This window comes from Sitodiplosis mosellana, unplaced genomic scaffold (genome assembly GCF_009176505.1).
Source record: "Sitodiplosis mosellana isolate CC-2019 unplaced genomic scaffold, AAFC_SMos_1.0 Smas_scaffold_6226, whole genome shotgun sequence".
NCBI classification, from domain to species: Eukaryota; Metazoa; Arthropoda; class Insecta; order Diptera; family Cecidomyiidae; genus Sitodiplosis; species Sitodiplosis mosellana.
In genome coordinates this window covers 9224431-9246180 of record NW_022601467.1, presented here as the reverse complement: position 1 = coordinate 9246180, position 21750 = coordinate 9224431, and the positions used below count along the sequence as shown (strand labels likewise).

Genomic DNA, 21750 nt, shown 5'->3' with positions numbered 1-21750 from the left:
TCTTTCTTTCTGGACTAAATGACTTCTACTTGCATAAAACAAATATATATGGTTCACAATTAAGTGTAAAAAATAGAAAATAAATTAACCTCTTTTTCTAGATACCGCGCTCGCATCGCGATTTGGTTTTCTTTTTGACGGCGTGCGTCACGCGATCGTTTGGCGGCAATGTTGTTCTTTCGGCGTCTGGCCCAATACTTGTCGTCCTTAAGTTCATCGGGCACAAATTGTTTTCTTGATTTTTTGATCATAGGCTGCGGTTTAAGTTCTTCGTCCGAAAATGCACGTGTGCGTGGATCAAAATCACGGCCTGATGACGCAAACGAAAATGCTGTAAAGTTAATTTAATTCATTTTTCTTTTTTGCTGTTACTTTCGATTGGTTTGTTCTCTCAATGAGAAGAATTTGATTGTTTTTTTTATGGAACTGATATGGTTTGGTGTTTCTTTGAAAATTTTGATCATGGATAAGTCTATTTGATTTGAGATTTTTGGAAGAAAAAGGGATGATAAACAAAAAAGGCATCGTTGCTTTTTTTTTGGAACAATATAAAAGGAAATAATAATTGGATTGCGACACCTCAATCAAAAAGGCATCCCAATACAATGGTTTTTGGTCGAAACGAAAAATAAAATGAAGAAAAAAGAAAGATGGAATGTGTATGATATATTCACTCACTTGACTCAGCCGGCGACGGTGGATTTATCGTGTCGGGGCTGACACAATCGGATGGTGATGGTGAGCGTTCGCGTTTTGTTGTGATGTGACCTAAGCCTAGTGCTAATCCAGTCGAATAACCCAATGAATCATTCACCGATGGACGATGGTTCAAACCAGTTGGATGGCCCAAATGTGTTCCGGGCAAGCCATCAGGAATATTGTTCTCAGACAAAAACTCATCTAGGTCAGCATACTGTAAATTTATTCAATTGGATCATATTTATTTATTTCAATCATGTCAAGTTGGGTTTGCTTCGGTTTTTTCCCTTAGTGCGGAGAGATATTGTTGTTGAAAAAATAGGAATAAAAACGAAAATGTTGAAAGAAGAAAAAAAGAAATAATAAAGCGGATGAATGCTATGCTATCGGTCGACATGACTTTCAAATTGCACATATTTTCTTTAAAAACACTATGAAGCTTTAATGTTGGAAAAGCAAAAGCGCCCACAGTTATGCTACATGCGCACCATAATCCCGTTACTAATAAAAAATTATTTGTTTTTGATTTGGCCATGTTTAAAATGTTTGAATATTCATGCACGAGAAACGAAAAGTGTTAACTCTCCGTTTTACCGCCGATGCTAACATAAATCATCATGGGTATTTTCTATCAATTTCGAATGTTTGTTAGGCAAAAAAAGACTGAAACTATCACTAAGCTCATTTCAGTCAATTAGTTTGAATGATTATATTTGGCGTGTGTGACAAAAAATGGGGTTAAAAATGCATTCGAGGGGTTAAGCAATTTGACGGGTACAAACAATCCTTAACAAATTGATTGTTTATTGGTTGGTATCCTTTTTATTTGGTTTTTTGTTCATTCGATTTGAAATTGAGCGCAGAAACGAATCATTTTTGCCTTCTATGTATATATTCTTCGTAAAGTTACTTTATACCGAAAAAGAAGAAAAAAAAAACTAATAATTTGGAAAAGAAAAACTTGTTTTTTTTAGGTATCTTGTTCAATTTCTTTCTTCTAGCCAAAGTTCAAATTTATACGGAAAAAAGAGAATGAAAGAGAAATTTTTTTTTGGTTTGTTGAAAAATAAAAAGAGAAATAGAGCACGAGTTCGTTCGAGAGATTTCATTTCGAAGACAAATATGAAAGGATACTAACATGTGTTACCTTGAGATCCGTGTCATATGGTAAGGTTTTGTCCCATAAATTTGGCCCTAAGAAGGCAGCTTGTGCTTCAACATTCCATGGATCGCCATCCTCTTTGAATTTATCATCGTTGCCACAAATGTCTTTGCTATTTCCGGATGCCTTTCCTGAATAGAGAAAAACTACGATTACTTATAGACAAACGCTCCCGTTCCGACTAAATCGAAATGGTAACTGCATCAAACTTAAGTGCTACGGTTAGTTATTTGCTACGGACAGACCAAGAAAAATAAAAGACCAGAATTGTCTACGAGAATGAAACAGAACGCTGATGTTCCGATTCACACAATGCCGATAACTGTGCAACTGTTGTCACTTTTCGCGTTGGAGAAGGTCATGCATTTTGGTGGTATCGATTATGATCACCGACTAGATTTGTTTAAAAATTTGTTTCATTTCGATTTCATTTAATTTTTTTTTCGATTTGGTTCATTTCAGTTGGGTTTAGTTTAGTTTGGTTTGGTTGAGTTGTGATGAACATTGGCTATGCATCGACTGATTCATAGCGTGATTGGAAGTTACATCATCGTTTTTTTGTATTTATCAGACAGCGTTCGAAATCGTCATCGATCGACCATCCAATGTGTAAAACAATTATCCACACCTCTTTCTCAGCTAAAGCATACTTTTAGCAAGACCGTAATTATACATTCTTTGCGACGAGAAAGAAATCCAAGTAAGTGCTGAAAGCAGTAAAATTGCTGGCTACAAGTAAAGAAGAGAAGCAAGAGTGAAAAAAAACTAACCACACACACTCACACACTCTTTCGCTTCACATATCGAGATGATTGTGTCGATGCTAAATACAGATGTGCCAAAGTGTTAAAAACATGAACGAGAAGAAAGAAAAACAGCAAAAAAAAATCGAAGCAGAAACCGAGTCGTGCGACGAAAGTGAAATTGCTTGTTTTATTTGCGCGAAACGAGTAGAGCGCGCATGAGCGCATGTTTCTCAAACGCTCAAGCCCATTCGATTCGTATAACCGAGTGTTGAGATCAGCATTCGCTATGCGCGCTCGCTCGCTACACTGTATTGGTTTGCTTCGGTGGTTTACAATGTTGTCTTTCTTCGTGGCTTCATGCTGTTGCTGTGCTTCTACTGCTGCTCTTTCCAATTTAGCTTTCATTCGCAAATCGGTATGTATTTGCTGGCTTGTGCGCTCTTTGGGTTAGTTGATTGTACCAATTTTTTCTTTTTTTTTTCTTTTCTTCTCTTTCTATTCATTCATTTCGCTTCTCTCTGTCTATACTACTTTTCTTCGTGTTTCGCTTATTTTCGCACAACCGCACTTCCTACTATTATAAAATCATTTTTGTTCTGGTGATCGATTTTCATTTCAGATTTTACTGCATAACCAGTTGTTTGATTACGCAAATAGATTTTCCATTTAATGCCAGAGAATATAGATATAAAAATATGTGTGCGTTTGTACTAGATCCACATACACATACATACATATATTGTATAATTAAGTGTGTGTCTGCCGTAACACTTTCAAATTATCCCTTACTCTACTAATGCCATTTATTACTTTGATCGTTTCAACAATTTTTATCAAATCAATACAAATTTTTATGCAATTAATCAGAGTCAATAGAGACACACCGAATCGATCGAATAGCAGCAACCGCAACGCGGGCACTCATATACAACGTACTTTTTTTATGCGTTTATTCGTGGAATTGAAATTGCGCGAAGTGAAATGGGCTTTAAGAGGAAAACGCGAACTTCATGTCGAAGATAAATTACACCAATCGAACACCAATTCGAATAATGCGAAACATCACAGTATGGTGTTACTTTTAACCTACAAGTACAATTCCGATTGGGTTTCCACTTTCTACTCGTACAATGTACCATGTATGAAAGAAATTCGCATGATCTGGCCCGAGTGTGTTTCGTCTGGAAAAAAAAATATCATCCAATGACTTGCATACGACATCTTTTGTATCCACAACAAGGCCCATATCGATTGATACACAACGAAAGGTGCATCCTCTCGTCACATGCATAAACCCTAGCATAAACCATTGATTTGAATGGATGCTAAGTAGCTTATTCCTGAGGAAATGTGTCATGTCAGTGCCGAAATTTGATTATAGATATTTCAATTCATTTATCCAAAGTGACTTTTGCTTCAAACAGTTCTGCTGAGTCACACCATTTAACCGAATCATTTTGAAAAGAAAAATAACTCAATCTATTTATGATCCAAAATTTGCAACAAAAAAAGAATGAGAAAACATCTTCATTGGTTGCGACGCGAGTCGGACGCAATTTTGGTGATTGTGTAAAAGACTCGTATGTAAAGTTATCAATGACAATAAATTGGAATAACAAACGACCTTGAAAGTACGTTCTATTCATCAATGCATATCACAACCAATACATAAACGTACGTAATTTGAGTGCGCTCAACGCGCCAATTCAAATGTATATCAGTGTAATATCGTAAACAAACGGCACATTGTGTCCCGCTAATGAATTCCATATCACTTTCTATTGCAAGTTCAATCAATCCACACCTTATTTTAGTTGCAAATCCATTTTCATCGAATCGTTTTATTTGTCTAATTTGAAAAATGTTTTTGTTTTCATAGTTTACCTATGTCATCTGTTCGTGATTTTTGGAATACATTTTCCAATAGGTAAAACTGCTCTGTTTTGAAATAACAATTTTATTTTCTCAATTTGACTATTCAATGAAAGTGAATTTTTTTTCTATGTTCGTTTTATTGTCATTTTTCGACGATTGCTTTTACCTTTCTTCTTTCTGTATTAACAAACACCTAATATGGCACTAAAATTGCTTCCATCAAAAGAGCCAAATATTTTGAATGAGCGGATTAATGAAAATGCTGGCGCCAATACAATAACACAGCCATTTCCATACAAGCTGCATGTAGGTTTCCAAACGAAATATCATCCGGTTGCCAATATACGATTTTATTTGATGCGGTGACAATGTGCGCACTGTATTGATCACAATTTTGTGCAAACAATTGAACAATCTAATGAAATAAATGTGTTGAATGCAAGCGGGCCCTACCCCTGCAATTGCTAAAGCCAAAACACGAATTTGAAAGAAGACAACAACAAAGCGACCAATCGATGTTCAATAATGAGCTATAATCTGTGTAGCAGATAGAGCCATAAATCACTGCGATCGAATTAAAATTGTTGAATGAAAGAGGGACGCAAAACCGAGCTACAGACACACAGCAATTCAAAGAGAGCGAGACACAGACAAAAATTCCAAAAAAAAAAAAATCTCCAAATTCTCATTAACAACATTTAATGAAGACTTTTACATGCATAAAATCATTTTGGGGTTTTCCGTTCAAATCCAGTCTTCGTCGAACGCAGAAAAGAGAAGAATGAAAAAAAAACCACGCCGAAAGCAGCAAACAAAAAAAAACCATGCAATAGTGAACAATTCAACGGGAAACAAAAACTCACTTAATTTTCGGTGAAAGTTTTTGGTTGCCAAAAAAATACACACACACACACACACACACACACACACACACACACACTATGTGACGACGGCGACGACAACAACAAAAACAATGGACAACGAATATCACACGCACAAATCAAGTCTACAGCCGAAACAGATTACCGATCAAAATCGAAAGTAGATGGCCCGCAGTCGGCTGACTGACTCTCGTCGTGCGTAGTACGCACCGAAATTTGCACAATTCTGCATATGACTATGTGCGTATACATTTTTAGTCGGTTTGTTTTCATTTTCGGTTACTATTGCTTGGCTCTTATTTCGTTTTACTCATTTTGATCAGCTCTTCAGCTTCTTCTTCCATTTCGTTAAGATTTGATGGCGACTGATATGGAACGGTAATGGTCATTTAATTTATTTTTTTTTCCTTCGTTTTTTCCCCTTCTTGTTTCGCATATGTTTTTAAACGGCTGCTGTAATTGCAGCAACAAGTAAATCACACATAATACACGCTCGTAAATGGTGAATTTACTTTGGGTTTTTACATCAGTATAATTCGCATATTTTTATGATTTCCATTTCTTTATTGTTGTTGTCCGAAAATTGTGAGATGAGCCGCGCCGAAGGTATTTTCGGCAACATTTGTTCGTATGCATATGTTTCTGTGTATGTGTCGTTGTCCGATTTCGTACAATCATCGACAAATAGTCGTAAGGAAAGAAAACCAGTTAAAACGAATGAAAGGAAAAGACGAGAGAAAGAAAGGAAAAACAAATGAGCGAAACGAATAGTAAAAAATTTGGCAAAATTTTTTCAACTTGAACAACGAGGTTGAAATTTTACAACCGCAACTCGTCAGCCATAGCAGCAGCACCAGCAACAACAACCAAAAATGTATTTTCACTTTTATTTTCGTTTCATTTCGTTTTTTTTTTCTCGTGAATAATTTTGGCTGTTTAACTGTGTTTTGGACACCTCTGGAATGGCATGGTTCAGTGAGTGGCGTGTGCGTGTTTGTATGCGGTCCCACCAAAACACTCACATATTGATGCATGTGTCATCGGTGTCTGTTTCTTTCCTCTCCGGTTCGAAAGTACTTTCTATCTCGTTTACAAAATCCCAATCGCTATTTCAGCATTTGTCATAATTATATTTTGTGATTTATTAACCGATGTTGTCGCTGTTTAGGTTTTTTCTTTCTTTCTTCGCCATTGCGATAGATCATAAGCTTGTTGTCAGGCGATTTGGAATGCGATTTGCCATGTGAAACATGTGTACCGATGTTGAAAGAGGATGTTCTTGCGGAAAATTCTACTGTAAAACTAGTCACGTTGCACATCAATGTGACTTCCTTCTTTTATTGCTTGGCAATACCGAAACCATTTTATGCTTGACAGAATAAATGCAAACGTTACATCAAACCCAAGTTAATAAATTGCGAACGGCGCAGCCGTTTTAAGTGAATGAAACTGGACAAAAAACAGAAAACTGTGTCGCCTGAAAATCTATGGCGTAACTATATCAATAAATTTCTCTCTCTCAATCGAATGTTAAACGCAGGCATCATTGTCGCAAATTCACGTGTTTCTCTCTGTCTCTGTGGATAAAGTTCTCGTCGCGAACTATACCAGAAGTACAGGAAGAAACTTGAGCACAGCCGAAGAAAAAAAATTGAGATAGCAATATGTTCGATTAATCGATTAAACGTGCCTACGAATGATTTGTTGCTTACAATATGGCCACACACTTGATAAACAGAAGAAGAAGCAGTAAAATACAAAATAAATGAATACGTTATCGGTTTAATTGAACACAACGCTAGTTTTGCAGTTTGATAGGCGTAAAGTCTTCACAATGCGACAAATATTCGAGTGTCTCTGTCGGCAGTAATTTATTTTGAATTTGAAAAGAAATAACGAGACGATCGAAGAAGAAGAAGAAGAAGAAGAAGAGGAGAAAAATAACAAACATAGCACACACCGAGAGAGCGACTCAAATGCTATCTGTTCACATGCATATTTGCTCTCTGTTCAGCTGATTCATAAAAGTGAAAGTACAAAGAATCAACGGTGTTTGAACAAGCTGGCGGTGATTTGTTGACACTGTGTGCCACATGGAAGGCAAAATAATATACACAATCACATCATGTTAATTGTCGACATATTCACCCTCTTGCTAATGCTGACACACAATCCGATCATAGATCGACAACGACGACGACGACGACGAAGACGACAACACAGATCACGAACAACATTTCCACACAAAACAAGCTAAACAACATCCAATGAAAGCGATAAACATTGTAGAAGGAAATGGATCAAGTGTGTACGCTTATGTACCCCGACAATACACAAAACTTTGACTTTGGAAAATTCAAATGCTTTCGATCGTTTATGTAATTTTTTGGAATGGAAAATCAATTTGCATTTGCCAGAAATTTGAATGATTTTTTTCTCCGTTTATCAATTCACACGAATGTGATTTGATACCGTTTGTTGTATGTTTCGTTTTCTTCTTCCTTTTTTCTCGCGCTCTTCCAACTTAGATGATTTATTTATTTTTACTTTCATCGGAATTCATTTCAATAAAATTACGACCGAACTTTTTTCCCTCAATTCATTTTCATTCGATTCTTCGATTCTAATGATATATGTGCGTAATAATGTCGATTTTTGCGGTGTGCAATCTTACAATTAAACAGAAGCAAGTGTATGTTTTTTAATGCACGCCTATGATTGAAATGCCATCGGTTTATATAAAAAAAATGGGCACTATGCATTCAAAAAACACTTTCTCAAAGAATCCATGGGTGCACATTCCACCCATGCTTCTGCCTCTGTTGCTGTTGTTGTTGTTTTTTCTACACTGTTTCATTGTTAGGGATGTACGAAAATAATCAAACAACTCAACAACATAAATCAGAGGAAAATAAAAGCATTTCAAAACTGTTCCCGTACACACGTGCATTCAATCAATTTAAGTATTTTCTCATCCCATGATGATCGTATAGAATTGACATGATGCTATCATTTCGGTAAGGTGCATCAATTCCATTGAATTTTTCTTTTCGATCGCTCCTAATGCCGATTCATTGTACATTTTTCTTCTATCTGAATGCATGCATGCCCCGTACGCGGTAAAGAAAACAAGAAGTTACGTAATCAATTGCGATGTATATGCGGGTTTCCTTTTCTTCTTCCAAACTTCTCGTCGACAAAAAATCAGAGCCACTGCTTCACTGTCTCTTTCGATCATTTTACGCGCATTCGTTGCACACACAGCACATTTCACTAGGTGTGCACAGGTAAAATAATGGTAAACGTGCGAAGCACAAACAAAATCAAAAACAAGAAATAGAAGAGAAAAAAAACCAAATTCAATGGAAGTGTATGAGATAGCAAGAGACAGAAGAAGAAAGAAAGAAAGAAAAAAGTTAAAAAAAGCATAGCATAATTATTAAATATGAAGTAAGACATTCAGCTATAACCATAAACACACATAGTAATGTACCCAGTGACTTAGTTTTGCGCACCATGTGATCGAGTGTCTGTGCGCATGTGTGCAACAAGCAGAAAGTTAATTAGAAAATTCATGTTGGCTGACTGAAGCCAAATGCGTTGTTGTTGTTGTTGTTGTTGCTGTCGCCACTCCGCGCGCGAATCAAAATACGCATCAAACGGAAAGCAATGGAAGAAATAACGCACGAATGGCAACGAAGAAAGGAGTGTGGAAAAATGAACGGCAACGAACAGAAAAAAAAGTTCAAAGAAAAAAAAAACACCAAATATCCACACTCCATCCAACAAACCATAAATAAAATGAAGATAGAAAAAAAAAGTATTAAAGCTATTTACCGTCTCAGCCGTTTGGCTGTGTGGCGTGTACGTGCGCGCCCGCGCACACCACTCAAGTGTTAATTAGCTTTTTTTTCTATTCGCAGCATTTGATAGTTGTTGCTTCTTTTCAATATTTGTGTCAGTTTGCTTCCGCGAGAATTTTTCGCTTCATAAGACAATGTATGTGGGTATCTTGGTTTGTATTACACACATTTCGCATACCGTTTTATTTATTACGGCGCGCGCGCGTGTGTGTGTCTATATGATTTGCGTATAGTCTCCAAATTCTCCATCTCACACATTTATTCCATCACAATTCATTCGCTTTCGTTTGCATACATTTCACTCCGCCTAATTAATGTGTGTGATTTTGGCTCAAGTTTTACAAGGACTTTCGATCACCACGAAAACGAAATGAGAAGAAAAAATTCAACAAAAATGCGATGGGCTTTTTTTTGGTCAGTGGCTGCTGTCACTGTTGCTGCTGTGAACTGGGTCCCATTTGACTTGTGTGCCTGATTTTATCATTCACACGGCTTTCGAGCATGTTTTCGCTAAACGACGTGCAATATTTATTGCTTTGACCGTTACCATTGGCGGCACGGACCAGAGACGAGCTCAACATGCGAGCATTTATTAAACATTCAAACCCGCTGGAAATGGATGTTTTGGAAACAAAAAGCCCGAAACCAAAACAAAAAAGACATACATACATCGGGGCCATCATATATGAATGAATGGTCGCACAATTAATAATGGCACCGCATAATGAACAATGACAGTGAATATCAACAGGCGTTTATTTGAAATCAACACTCAATCATGGATTCACTTTATTGCTTTTGATATGCGTTGCATTTATCTGTCGGGACGTTTTTTTTTTCTTCTTCAAAATGTTGTACTCTTGTATTCGCATTGCTCATTCGGTTTTTTTTTCGGCAACAATAACTCTTTGTTGGTATCTTATTTCGGCTCATTCGTCACACATTCGCACCGCCACAGAGACGAGGAAGATGAAGAGGAAAAAAAACTGTTGTTGGCTGTTTGATGTGCGTTTTATTTGGGCGTTTATTATATTCGGTGAAAGTTTTATTTTATTTGGACTGTATTTTTATTCTTCGGTGAGCTGTGTGTTGAATGCCTCCTTCTCTCAATCACTCTCTTCACGCTTAATGATATGCGATTTTTTTTCGTGAAAATTCTCTTTGTTGACGCCATTAATGAAAGAAAGAAACGTGTGTATACCCTTTTTGCGATAAACGGCCGTCGAATGCCATTAATATTGAGGAGTGTGAATGTTGATGAAGTTCACAATTTCAACGCTTTTGTGGCAATTTACGGAGGATTCTTTGATTATCTAGTTACCGTTGTGATTCGTTACATCTTTGTCGTTTTGCACATGGTTTTGCTCGGAATATACACCGCATATAGGCTTTCAAAAAGTGACGACAGTCCCACAGAGAGCCGGCTGATGATTTAATATCACTGAAATGCCATTTTGCCTGCACCGACACGATAACTACATTTAATGCTTTTAATTGAAATCATGGTTCAAAGCGATCGAGCCAGCAAGCACACGGTCCTCCCGCAAAATACGTTCGAACGATGTGGCTCGCATTCGTAACGGTCAAATGAAAGCGAAATGCATGAAATGGGGGAAAATAAAGAAGGCAACCACCAAGTGATCGAAGGAATTAAAATAAAAGAGTCGAAAAGCAATCAAATAACTGCCTGTTTTTCTTTTCGTTGTCAATTCGATCACACAAAATTGCAACATTTAACAGAAAGACGAAAATAAAAATAAAAGCAGCAACAGCAGGCAGCCAGCGAATCAAGAAAGAAAGAAAAAAAAGTAAACGAAAATCATTTCCGTAACGCTATGCTATGCCAATTTCGCAATCAGTTTCAATTTTCCCTTCTATATAGTCATGTTCAGTGTGCTGTGTGCTCTCGTGCACTCATACGTAGCCGAACGATTCAGGCGAGCGCAAGAAAACCAACACAAACACATACACAACTAACGATGAATTAAAATAACAAAACAAAACAACGAAAAAGTGCCAAATGCAACCTTACTCAATATGCCGCTTGGAATATCAATTTTTCACGATTTATACATTCATTGATTTACAGAAAGTGCATTACGACATAATACGAAATGAATATGAAGAAAGAAAAAACAAACTAAATGCGCGAAAGAAAAAATAATAATAACAACAACAGCAGCACACCGCTACAAACATTGGGCGAAGGATCGTAAAAAGATAGTGAAAGATGGAAAGAGAAAAAAGCGCAGCATGAAAGCACATAGAGAAGAAAATAAGAAACAAGCAACAAGCGCAAACCAGCGCAAAAACAAAAACGAACGAAAAAAAAGGTTCGTATCGAGTAGAAGTGTGTATAATTTATAAGTCAAGTAAAGGCCCCACTTCCGCGATTTTACCAGTTCGTTTCGCATCGTAGAAATGATTTTTTTTTTCGTCTTTCTTGAATAAACCGTAAATGTTGTACTTGCTGATTTATGTTTTCTTTCTTTCGCGCTGCATCACTCTTTTCACACAAACACACATACACACGACCGATCGAACGAGCAAGCAGACAAGCACACGCATGTACACGACCACAAGCACATCTAAGCTGACATACCGACACACACGGTAAAGCCAAAGCGAAGACCGATTAAAGCTTATTTCGCAAGTATCTTTTCAACGGAATTCTTTCACTTTTCTTTGGGCATATTGAGCTGCACATTTGATTCCGTTCGGTTCGGTTCGGTTCGTTTGGTGTATATCTGATTTTTGGTGTGTGAGATTTACTTTGGCTGCTTCATGTATATCGCAAGAGAGCCATCAAGTCAAATTCGGTTCGCATGCCTTTTCGGTTGTGAGCACCGCAGCGCTCGCGATCCATCGCTTAGGATAGCAAAATAATGGAAACGAACGAAAGTAAATCGTTGCCGAAAAATGATTCCATTCGTGATGCGATGCGAGTGTGAGTGGTAAACCGTTTCATTGAGTACATGTGTATTGTACATTATCATCGTGCTGTGTGTATGCTCCGCTCGCAATCGACAAATAACACGGTTGATCGCATTTGAGCGGGTGTGCGCTCGCGCGCACGACCAAGACCGCGCGCACAGACACAAACACACGTAAACCGACACTCTCTCACGAACAAGCAACCAAAGGCTTGATCACACAGCATTACCGTACACGAAATCATGATGGAATTGAAAGAAAGTGAGAGTTGCTGAAAACGAAGTGAAAGAAGCAACGAGCGAAGGTAAAAAAAGGTCGTGTAGCTGCGCACGCAAACCAGCGCCACACACACACACATTTACATATTTCGCGTACACATTTCGGTTCGACATATTCATAATGCTTGATACTTTTGATGCGACTGTCGTTGATGAGCATGCTGGTGCTCGTGTTGGTGTCTGTATGTGTGTTGAGTGTGCTGCATGGTAAAAGTAACAAAACAAAAGACTGTGCGCCAGAAGTGAAGACTGACTGAAGTCAGCGAAAAAAAAACCATAAAATTCACGTATTCGGATGAATGATTTTTTTTCATGAACGAACAACAACAAGCATAAATAATGTGAATCGAAGCGATCGCAACACAGTAAACACAGACATGCCAACAAGATTTTCGTAACGATATGCCAACACCATTTTTTTTCTTCTCTCTGCCATTTCTATTTGGCTCATTTCTTAGCTTATGCTTCTTTTGAATCGACAACTTTTGCTCTTTTCGTTCCATAGAAAGTAGTGGATACAACATCCAAATGTACAAATGTGTTTTTTTTTCTTGCTTGCTTGATTTTCGCTGTCATTGGATATTGTGTGGTGAGTTTTTGCGTGTGTGTGTGTGTTTGTATTCCGTTGAGCAGCGGAATTGCCATTTCTTTTGCACTCGAATGAATGGATCGAGTGAAATACTTGTGTTTGTTGGATTTCTGCTTGTCTTCTTCGCTTCTTTTCGTTTGCTTTCTTGGCGTCATCGTAGCCGTTAGCTGGGCCGTTACATAATTTGATCCAAGTGATCGAATTTGAGTTTTTGTTCCGCATCGATTGTGGAAATGGTGTTTGCGTGTAATTGTAAAAATATGACACCCAACTTTGTGATGGTTGTACGCGCGCACAATAAGCACAACAGAAACAAAAACTGGCTTGGTCGCTGGTGGCCACTTGGATGCTTTCTTCAGAGAGATAATCATTTGCACTGCAACTGTGTGTAATGATCATAGTTTTGTCGCAAAAGCGACGCACATCCCAAAAGAGCCTCGAAGCGCATATTGCTTCTTTGTTTTCACTCTTACTCTCACTCTCGCTCTCAGTCTACCACAGCAATTGACGCTAGATTGACCCATAAATTATGGCCGACCGACCACTAATGCATATTTGGTACAAGCGAATTAACATTTTATCTGCACATTTTCATTTCCCTGCTGAACGTATGCAATTGGCCACGGCAACATGTCCAACATAGATGACACATACACACGTGCAATTAAGCCGCTCGAAATTCAGATGACATGGCGATTTGAATCAGATTTTGATCATAAATAAGAAGCATGCAAAAAAAATATAAATAAATCGGAATCTGTACGCACTGACCGATATCTCGTGCGACTCATTTCCATCTGTGTATCATTGGCATCTGGCTGTAACTTGAACGCCAAACCACAAATTGCACGTACATACGTACGTATCTCTCTATACTCGTATACAACGCGCTTTGCTGCGCAGCATTACACTTAATAGTGGCAATATCATGTAATACTATGCAATATCTCGTAAAAACGGAACGAAAATGGGTATTGTGTGATAATATCGTTCATGCTGCTGCATTCGAAGAGTTATGCAAAGAAATGAAAAAAAAAATCTATGCGATGCCGTCGTCGTGATCACCGTCATCATCGTCGCCACTAGCAATCAATTTACTATGCAAGCACTATTTTCTTGCTTACTGCCGTCTTCTTCTTCTTCATTTTCTTCTTCGCTTGCTTCAGCTCATTTTATTCATTTACTTTTTCCTATTGCACATACTTTCTTTGCGATTTTGTGTATGGCATTTTTCTGTTGTTTTACCGCTGTTGCAGTTGTTATTTTTGTTGTTGTTGCTTGCATTTGTTTCATTCTTCTTTTCTGCAATTTTGCTTTGTGTTCGCTGAATAAATGCTGTTGCACTGTTGCCGCGCTGCAGCACCGCCGTTGCACTCGAGTAATGTTACACGTAAAACACATACGATTTTGTAATTGCAAAAGGGGGAAATTGTAAAAATAGATAATTAAATAATTTCTCAGACGAAAGTAAGTTTATGTGTCACTAGTTTATGTATAATACTGTAAACATTCATTTCACGATATATATATATATCGCATCTTGACTGTTTGATATATGTGGCTGCTTGTGTTCTGCTTTCTTTCATGGCAGTCCACGGATCTGATCGCAAATCTCGATCGATTGGATCATTTCAAGCTTCTGTGCGATGTGATCAAAGTTCAATTTGCACAATGCGAAACATATGATATATATACGTTTGTGCAGTGTATGCTATTTCAATGCAATCGATTTGATTTGATTTGATTTGAAAACTGTTGTGCTGTCATACCATGTAGAAATGGCACATTTCATGATTATTCATCGAATGGTGTCATTTCTGTGCTGTTGTTGTTTGTCTTCGTCAAATCTTGGAATGAATTATTGTTATCACATCCAAATGAATATATGGAAATGAGCTAATTTTTAATGCAGTACATCATGCTCTCTCTTTTTTTTCGACCCCAAGCATGTATACGATTTAATCATCAAAAGTACTTGATGAATGAAAAACAATACCATGCATTTATTTGAATCGTTTCTATTGCTCAGACACACATATATTCCGTTTATTTTGATGGGAACGAGGTGGTGCAGTGCACGGTAAAAGCACACAACTAAAATGTGCAACTTATTCTTACGATGACGATCGAAACGAATCGAGTGGGGGGGGGGGGGCACGAATGCAAGGCAAAACATGAATCGTTTTGCCATGTTGCAACTGCCTCTTGTATTGGTTCATCTGTGCGCTTGTAATCAAAGCATAAGTAATTCAGATTAAAATACAAAGAAGCCGGAAGACTCAACGGTGCAACGATAAGATTTTTCGCAATTTATTAGATACGTATCAACTTCGTGGGCAGTATTTATTGTTGTTATTGTTGTTGTTTTTTTTTCTTCTTCTTTTTGTCTGCATTGGTAATAATTTGTTTACTCGAGCGTACAAGAATAATAATCATAAATAAAATTTATTGGCCACATTAGTCGAACGACTCTATCCTTATCGAAAGCCATTTCCATATATTTTAATCTAATTTACATGCACCTAACACGGATATGGCAATGCGAAAGCCGCCGAAAAAAAAAATATCATCCAAAGCACACTGAAACTGAAGAGAAAAAAAAAAGAAAGTGTGTGCCATATCTTGAATTGCCGGTGCCCTGGATAATATACATAAATACAGCAGTGTGGCAGGCGAAGCGAAAGGGTAGTCGCGACCACTTTAATTCGATCACACTCTTCGTTGCGAATGCAAAACCAGTGCTGAATTTTGTGGAAAGTGGTCACAATCAAAATGAAATGTAACCGAATGCCATTTCAAAAAGGAGAGAAGAGAGAGAGAGAGCAGAGGAGAAACGAATTACAGAAGCCGACATGAAATAGCAAAACTACTGCCGTCACTAAAGAGCGTTTAACATGAAACGAAAAATAAAACAAAACAGAAAATACCCGAAAATATATGTTGTGTTCATAAGTCAAATAATTTCGTGCTAAATCTATGGCATTAGATGGATAGATAATCGCTAATTAGTCTCATTTTGTGCATTGACAATTTTGTGTGTATGTGTGTGTTTGCATGTACGATGGCCCATCAATAAATCACATGCTCGCACATATACATGTGAACGGGAGGGCTAAGCGCTTCCGAAATTGCCGAAAAAATAAAGAGCAATTTTCATGTAGCATTTTGGCATTTCTCTTCGTTTTCATTTTGATCTTTTCTATACCGCTTGCTTCATCTTTTGCCAAAAAAAAAGCGATCAACACACACACCACACACACAAATACATGAACGCATTCACACACACACAGCGATACACGCGACACGCGTGTATATTTCATTTAAAATAATACACTTTCGATCTCTTTTGCGATCGTCATCATTACTGTGTGCTGCTGTGTATAATACCAGTTTATAGACCGACAAAAAAAGGAACGAAACCCGAAAAAGTGAAAGTTTTTTTTTGGTAATTTAACTTTAAACGAAAGTTATACAAATGAAAACGAAATTTTTGGCGTTGCTAATAACAATGGCCAAAACGAAATCACGGTCGAAGATATACGTGAACAAAATCGAGTTAGCTTGGCCAATTAGTTGAAACAGTTTGAATGGTTCAATTAAAAAGAGAGAGAGGGAGAGAGAGAATTTAGAGAGAAAGAAAGAAAATTTGCGGAGATCGTTTCGAAAATATGCATGTAAAAATATTTTATTTTTGCGAAAATCTTTGCGACAATGAATTTTGAAGATAGAAAGATTGAGACACATACACACACATAGTCGCAAACAAATGACCGAAAGAGAAAAATGCCGACTGTTTTGACTTTCACATACGACAACTAATGCAATTACACATGCAATATTCTACGACATGAATTAAGCCCAATCACGCCACGTCTTCTAGCGCTCAGTGACAATCAATGCTGAACTTTTGACTGTGCATTTCGTTTATTGCAAAGAATTTTCGGCAACCAATTGGCAGGCTGCGATGTCAGAGTTTGAATGGGACATTTTCTCTTTGATTTTGTTAAGCTATGCATTTTGATTGAACATTAAGAGGGAGATTCGAAATATGTTCGTTGGAAGCTCGAACTTGAATCGATCACTCTCTATTATCAGTTCAAACACATGGTTCTGGATAATAACTATAACTAGTAAAGCCCAAATACCTGACAGACAGGAAAAATTATTACATTTGAACCCAACCAAAAGCAGAAAAAAAAAATTAATGATCACGGAATCACAAACCCTCGAAATGACGCCATAACTGCGGATTATTGTTATTGTGATGATGATGTATATGCTGCTGATGTAGGTGTTGCTGATGATGAAGATGCTGGTTTGTGTCCACTTGTTGTTGTATCGTTAGATTATGCGCGACTAACGGTCTGTATAAAAAGATCAGCGTTTAACGTTTAAAAGTCGAATATTGGCTTGATGGAACGTATGTTGCGTGTGCAAATAAAATCTAGGCTAAACAAATGCACATCGATCAGCGGCGATATACACCAAATCAGCTCAACCCAAAGCATCAGCTCAAGAACATTTCAATTGGTTTGACTTTGGGCAAATACAAAAGGTACAATGTTCAATGCAAATACTAAAAGTTACTTGTGGCATATATGTGCGCATGGCGTAAGCGATAGTACATTTCCTAGCCCAGAACTTATTTCAAAGCATCCGTCCCCATAGCCGTGTTTTGACGGCATGGAGATGGTATGTTTGTTCGAAATTTGGATTGTTTTCTCTTTTTACTCATACCCCAAGGGTAAGTTGTTATTGTTATTATTATTATTTCCATTGACATTTGGGGGAGGTGGCGGTGGCGGTTGCATCGATGTTATGATATTGCTACTCATTGCTGTAACGCAAAAAGGTAAAGTATTTAGCAAAACGGGTTGATTAGCTTGGCAAAACTTTGACAGAACCAGAATAAAAACGCGTTTAGCATCGCAAATCATGAACATTTCAATAGCGATGTGGTTTGGATGCTGGAAACACGACGATGGTCGTCCTAAAATATAAGCGCGGAATCAAGCAAGCAAGCAATTATGTGTTCGGAAATAATTCACAGAGTACACAATGCTATAGTCAGATAGATTTGAATCTGATGAGAAATTCATCTCGCCTGTTTCAAACATCCGCACGCACACACACAACAAATGAAACGTTCCGACGTGAAACTATGCATTTCTATGGATTCATATCAAAATTCGGCGAAGCACGATTGTCTTTTGCTGAATACAACAACTTTTTCCTTACAGCTGTTTACAAGCATCAACTGTTGTAGTTGCTGCTGTGCCGTTGGATTGCCGTTTGCATTGTTGTCAAGAACAATTGACATATTTTGAGCTGGTAACTGATAATCCATTCTTGGTCATATGTTTGTGTCAACGGAGCGACACGGAGTATTTTCTATTTGGATTTTGGACGGGTACACGGATAATTTCCCTGGTTGAAGAGGATCAGGAAGAGGTTTGCAGCTGAAACAAATAATCCCAATACGGCTTCTCTCTCTCTCTCTCTCTCTCTCTCTCTCTCTGTCTGTCTGTCTGTAACACACAATTTCGTCACCGTTCCTAAAATTTGGGCACTTTCACTTTCACCGCGTGGTCGAGACAATTCAAATTTACAATCGAATAATAAAAAACACGACGACGTTTTTTTTTATTTCGATCAATTTGTTCCGAGTTTTGTTTTTTTTTTTTGTTTAAATTTTGTTTGAACTCGCAGTGAATTCGTTCATCAACATCATTTTGCAAAATTGTTCACACCAATTACGGAACTGGCATCACACACCAACACATTCCAACCAGAAAAATGCTCTGCAAGTGAAAATCACAAGAGTCGAGTCCGTCTTCAATAGAAAAACACCACAATTTCCGAATGCGATTCAAATTCTGTGATCGCAAATGTGTTCTTTTTTGTTTGGATAAATGTCATCGATGTGAACAAAATGTAGCAGTGATCAAGCACGATAATTCACAATGTTTTTTTTTGCTCACTCAAATTGATCGGTAATGCACTTTGGGAATTTGATCTCATTCATTCAGTTTGTTTCGATTCACAGTCAAATCCATTGAAATCATCCTCACACAGCACACAATATTAGAGTATGCGGGACTATGATGCACATTTTCAATCGCGGAAATGATAGTTGCCAAGCGATTTCATCACGATATTTCGTTCACTACGTTCGATACACTCAACTCGGCTTCATTCGATGGCTGCAAATAATCCAGATTACTGAGTTTTTCTATTTTGTTAACTGTGTTGCTGCGAAATACATACATGTATTGCGCGAAATGGATTATTTGATATTTTCTTTTTTTCGGGCGGAAAAAATGTTATTTTTTATCACGAGAGATCAATGAATATTTGAACTGACTGATACTATACACTGAATTTAAGGGATATAGTGTATGTGAATGGTGTCGAATAATTTAAAATTTCGTTTCTTTTTTTTTCGTTGCTAGATTGAAAATTTTGCGGGTGAATTTCGGATGGACGAACGAAAGACTGTCTCGGATCCAAATTGACGTACTTCGTTCGAACGACAATGGAGAAATGTTGGTTGCTTGTCCGGAGCAGCCAATTCAATGTACAACACACGTTTGTTACGGCGCGCGGTACAATAATAAATAAAAGCAGATAGTTTTTGTGTGTTCGTTATTACCCAGCGCCGCCGAAAAAAAGTGAGTGATGATGAAGAGAAGAAAAAAAAGGCAGCAGCAGCAGCAGCAGCAGGCAGTTTGAAAAGCGCACAACGAATCTTCGCTCTTCGCCTGGCCTATACGTATTGAGCAATACGGTGTGTGTGCTGTGCCTTGTTGGTAGATGTGCTTACTTGTGTGCGATATACATTTTCGCTTTTATTTTTGCTGCTTTGCTGCTGTTGTTGTTGTTGTAGTGTATTTTCATTTCATTTGTCATTGAGAGAGTGAGAAAAAGATACTTTGACTGATAGCAATAAGCTGCAATGAGCTAAGCTTAGGTTCAGCTCTCCAGAGTGAAATGTGCGAACCGGTATAAATTCATCTACACATTTAACAACGATCGCGATTGTATACGTGTGACTACTATGTCTATTATTGCCACGGTGAAAAGCATGCTCGTATAGGTGGAAATAGAGAACATGAGAAAGAAAGAAGTTGAAAAAAAAAGCAAAAATCATTTCGACCAAACAACACACAATCGGTTGTGTGAGTGCGGCGAGAGAGAAAGAAAATACGAATGTAGCGAAAAAGAAGAAGAAGAAATAGTAGAAGAAGAGGAGTGAAATATCGAAAGCCAACACAAACATCGCCGTGGTATTTGCCAAATGAATGTACCGTCATTGGTGCGGAGAAAGAGTGCATTGGTATGAGTGTTAAGTTGAGTAACGGCACACCACAAACGGACTGAAAAGAAATGGAAAGAAAGAGCCAGAGAAAAAGAAGAGGAATAAACGACGACTATCGCAACAATCACTTACCATCTCAACACAAGTTTTATTTGCGGAATTTTTGTGCGAATATTAGAATTTCGTGACGACGACAAAGACAACAACAACGATTACTATGATGACTTTGTCAATTGACCAACGAAATGCTGTTGATGGCACCCATATAGCCGACATTAACTATCAAAAACCTTTTTGCATATTTACATTTTGAAATAGTTACACAAACGACATCAGACAATGTATTCCAACACTTTCGATACATTTTTTTTTCTCTTCATTTTGTTCGCTGCGAAAGATCAACACAACGATCGAATATTAACAAATGGCTTTTTGGTATGTTGATGCCAAAATGTGATCGAGCCACATACTTTGTACCGATCGGTACACACAACAAAAACCAAACAGCAAAGAAAAGAAAAACTGCCGAAGAAAAGCCCCGAAAAGAAAGCGAACTTGACGTGACCAAAAGGCAATTCATCAAATGTATTAAGTTGAAAGATTTTGCTCGAAGTCCCGCATAATACGTGGTTGTGACTGGGATATCAGTTAACATTGTATACAAACTGGACCAGTACAACTACTTTCATCAAAAGGCTTTCATTTAGCATTTACATATGATAGTGAAATAAGTTTATGTTCGTTTTCCCCATTCAATTCTTGTCGCCCACTCGATGTCGCTTGCAAACGAGAGTGAACGCGTGCGCACCCGTGTGTGTTTGTGTGTACTCACAAAAATGACACTGTGGTGTATTCTTCGTGTGCCAAAAAATCATGCGTTACGGATATATCGAATATTCGATGACTGCGATTTAAAAAAAAAACAACGAGCCGAAGGAACATGACGAAATCAATTCGATTTCTGACCATCTTTATCTCTCTCGTTTGCTCGTTACTTTAAATGATAGACAGTGACACATCATATTCGTGTAGAAAACGTTAGATCCGCGATCATAGATTATTTTCACCACTTGTGCCTACAATTCGTAGTTAAAATGCTCTTAACATTCGGTGCCTAAGCTTTGACACACATCGTTTCTATTTCGAAATAGTCTTTCGTTATTGCATTCAAACGTGCTATACTCCTCCTTCCACCCAATGCACGTATTCGTGTGTCGACGACGTTTTTGCACAACTTTGTGCAACCAGCGTTTGATCTTGCCCATAAAATTCTTAGTCTCAGTGTTTAGTACTTTACTTTGATTGCGGTGCAGAATTATGTTCCTGCACTGGAATCTATCTCTCTCTCTCTCTCTCTCTCTCTCTCTCTCTCTCTCTCTCTCTCTCTCTCTCTCTCTCTCTCTCT

General features: G+C 37.7%; 1 protein-coding gene across 11 annotated transcripts in view; it reads right to left on the bottom strand.

Annotated features, from left to right (window-relative positions):
• The window catches only part of LOC129578940 (hepatic leukemia factor), a 59781-nt gene that overhangs the window by 5537 nt on the left and 32494 nt on the right, over positions 1–21750 (bottom strand). For 4 of the 11 annotated variants that reach the window (XM_055468306.1, XM_055468309.1, XM_055468299.1 and 1 more), the window contains exons 2-4: positions 1838–1992; positions 679–913; positions 90–331 (exon numbers count right to left, since the gene is read on the bottom strand). In XM_055468306.1, the coding sequence (XP_055324281.1) occupies positions 90–331; positions 679–913; positions 1838–1992 (632 nt within the window). Of the gene's footprint in view, positions 1–89; positions 332–678; positions 914–1837; positions 2008–17251; positions 17392–17764; positions 17865–18265 lie in introns of all 11 variants that reach the window. The other 7 variants (XM_055468308.1, XM_055468300.1, XM_055468303.1 and 4 more) reach the window with 5 other exon arrangements.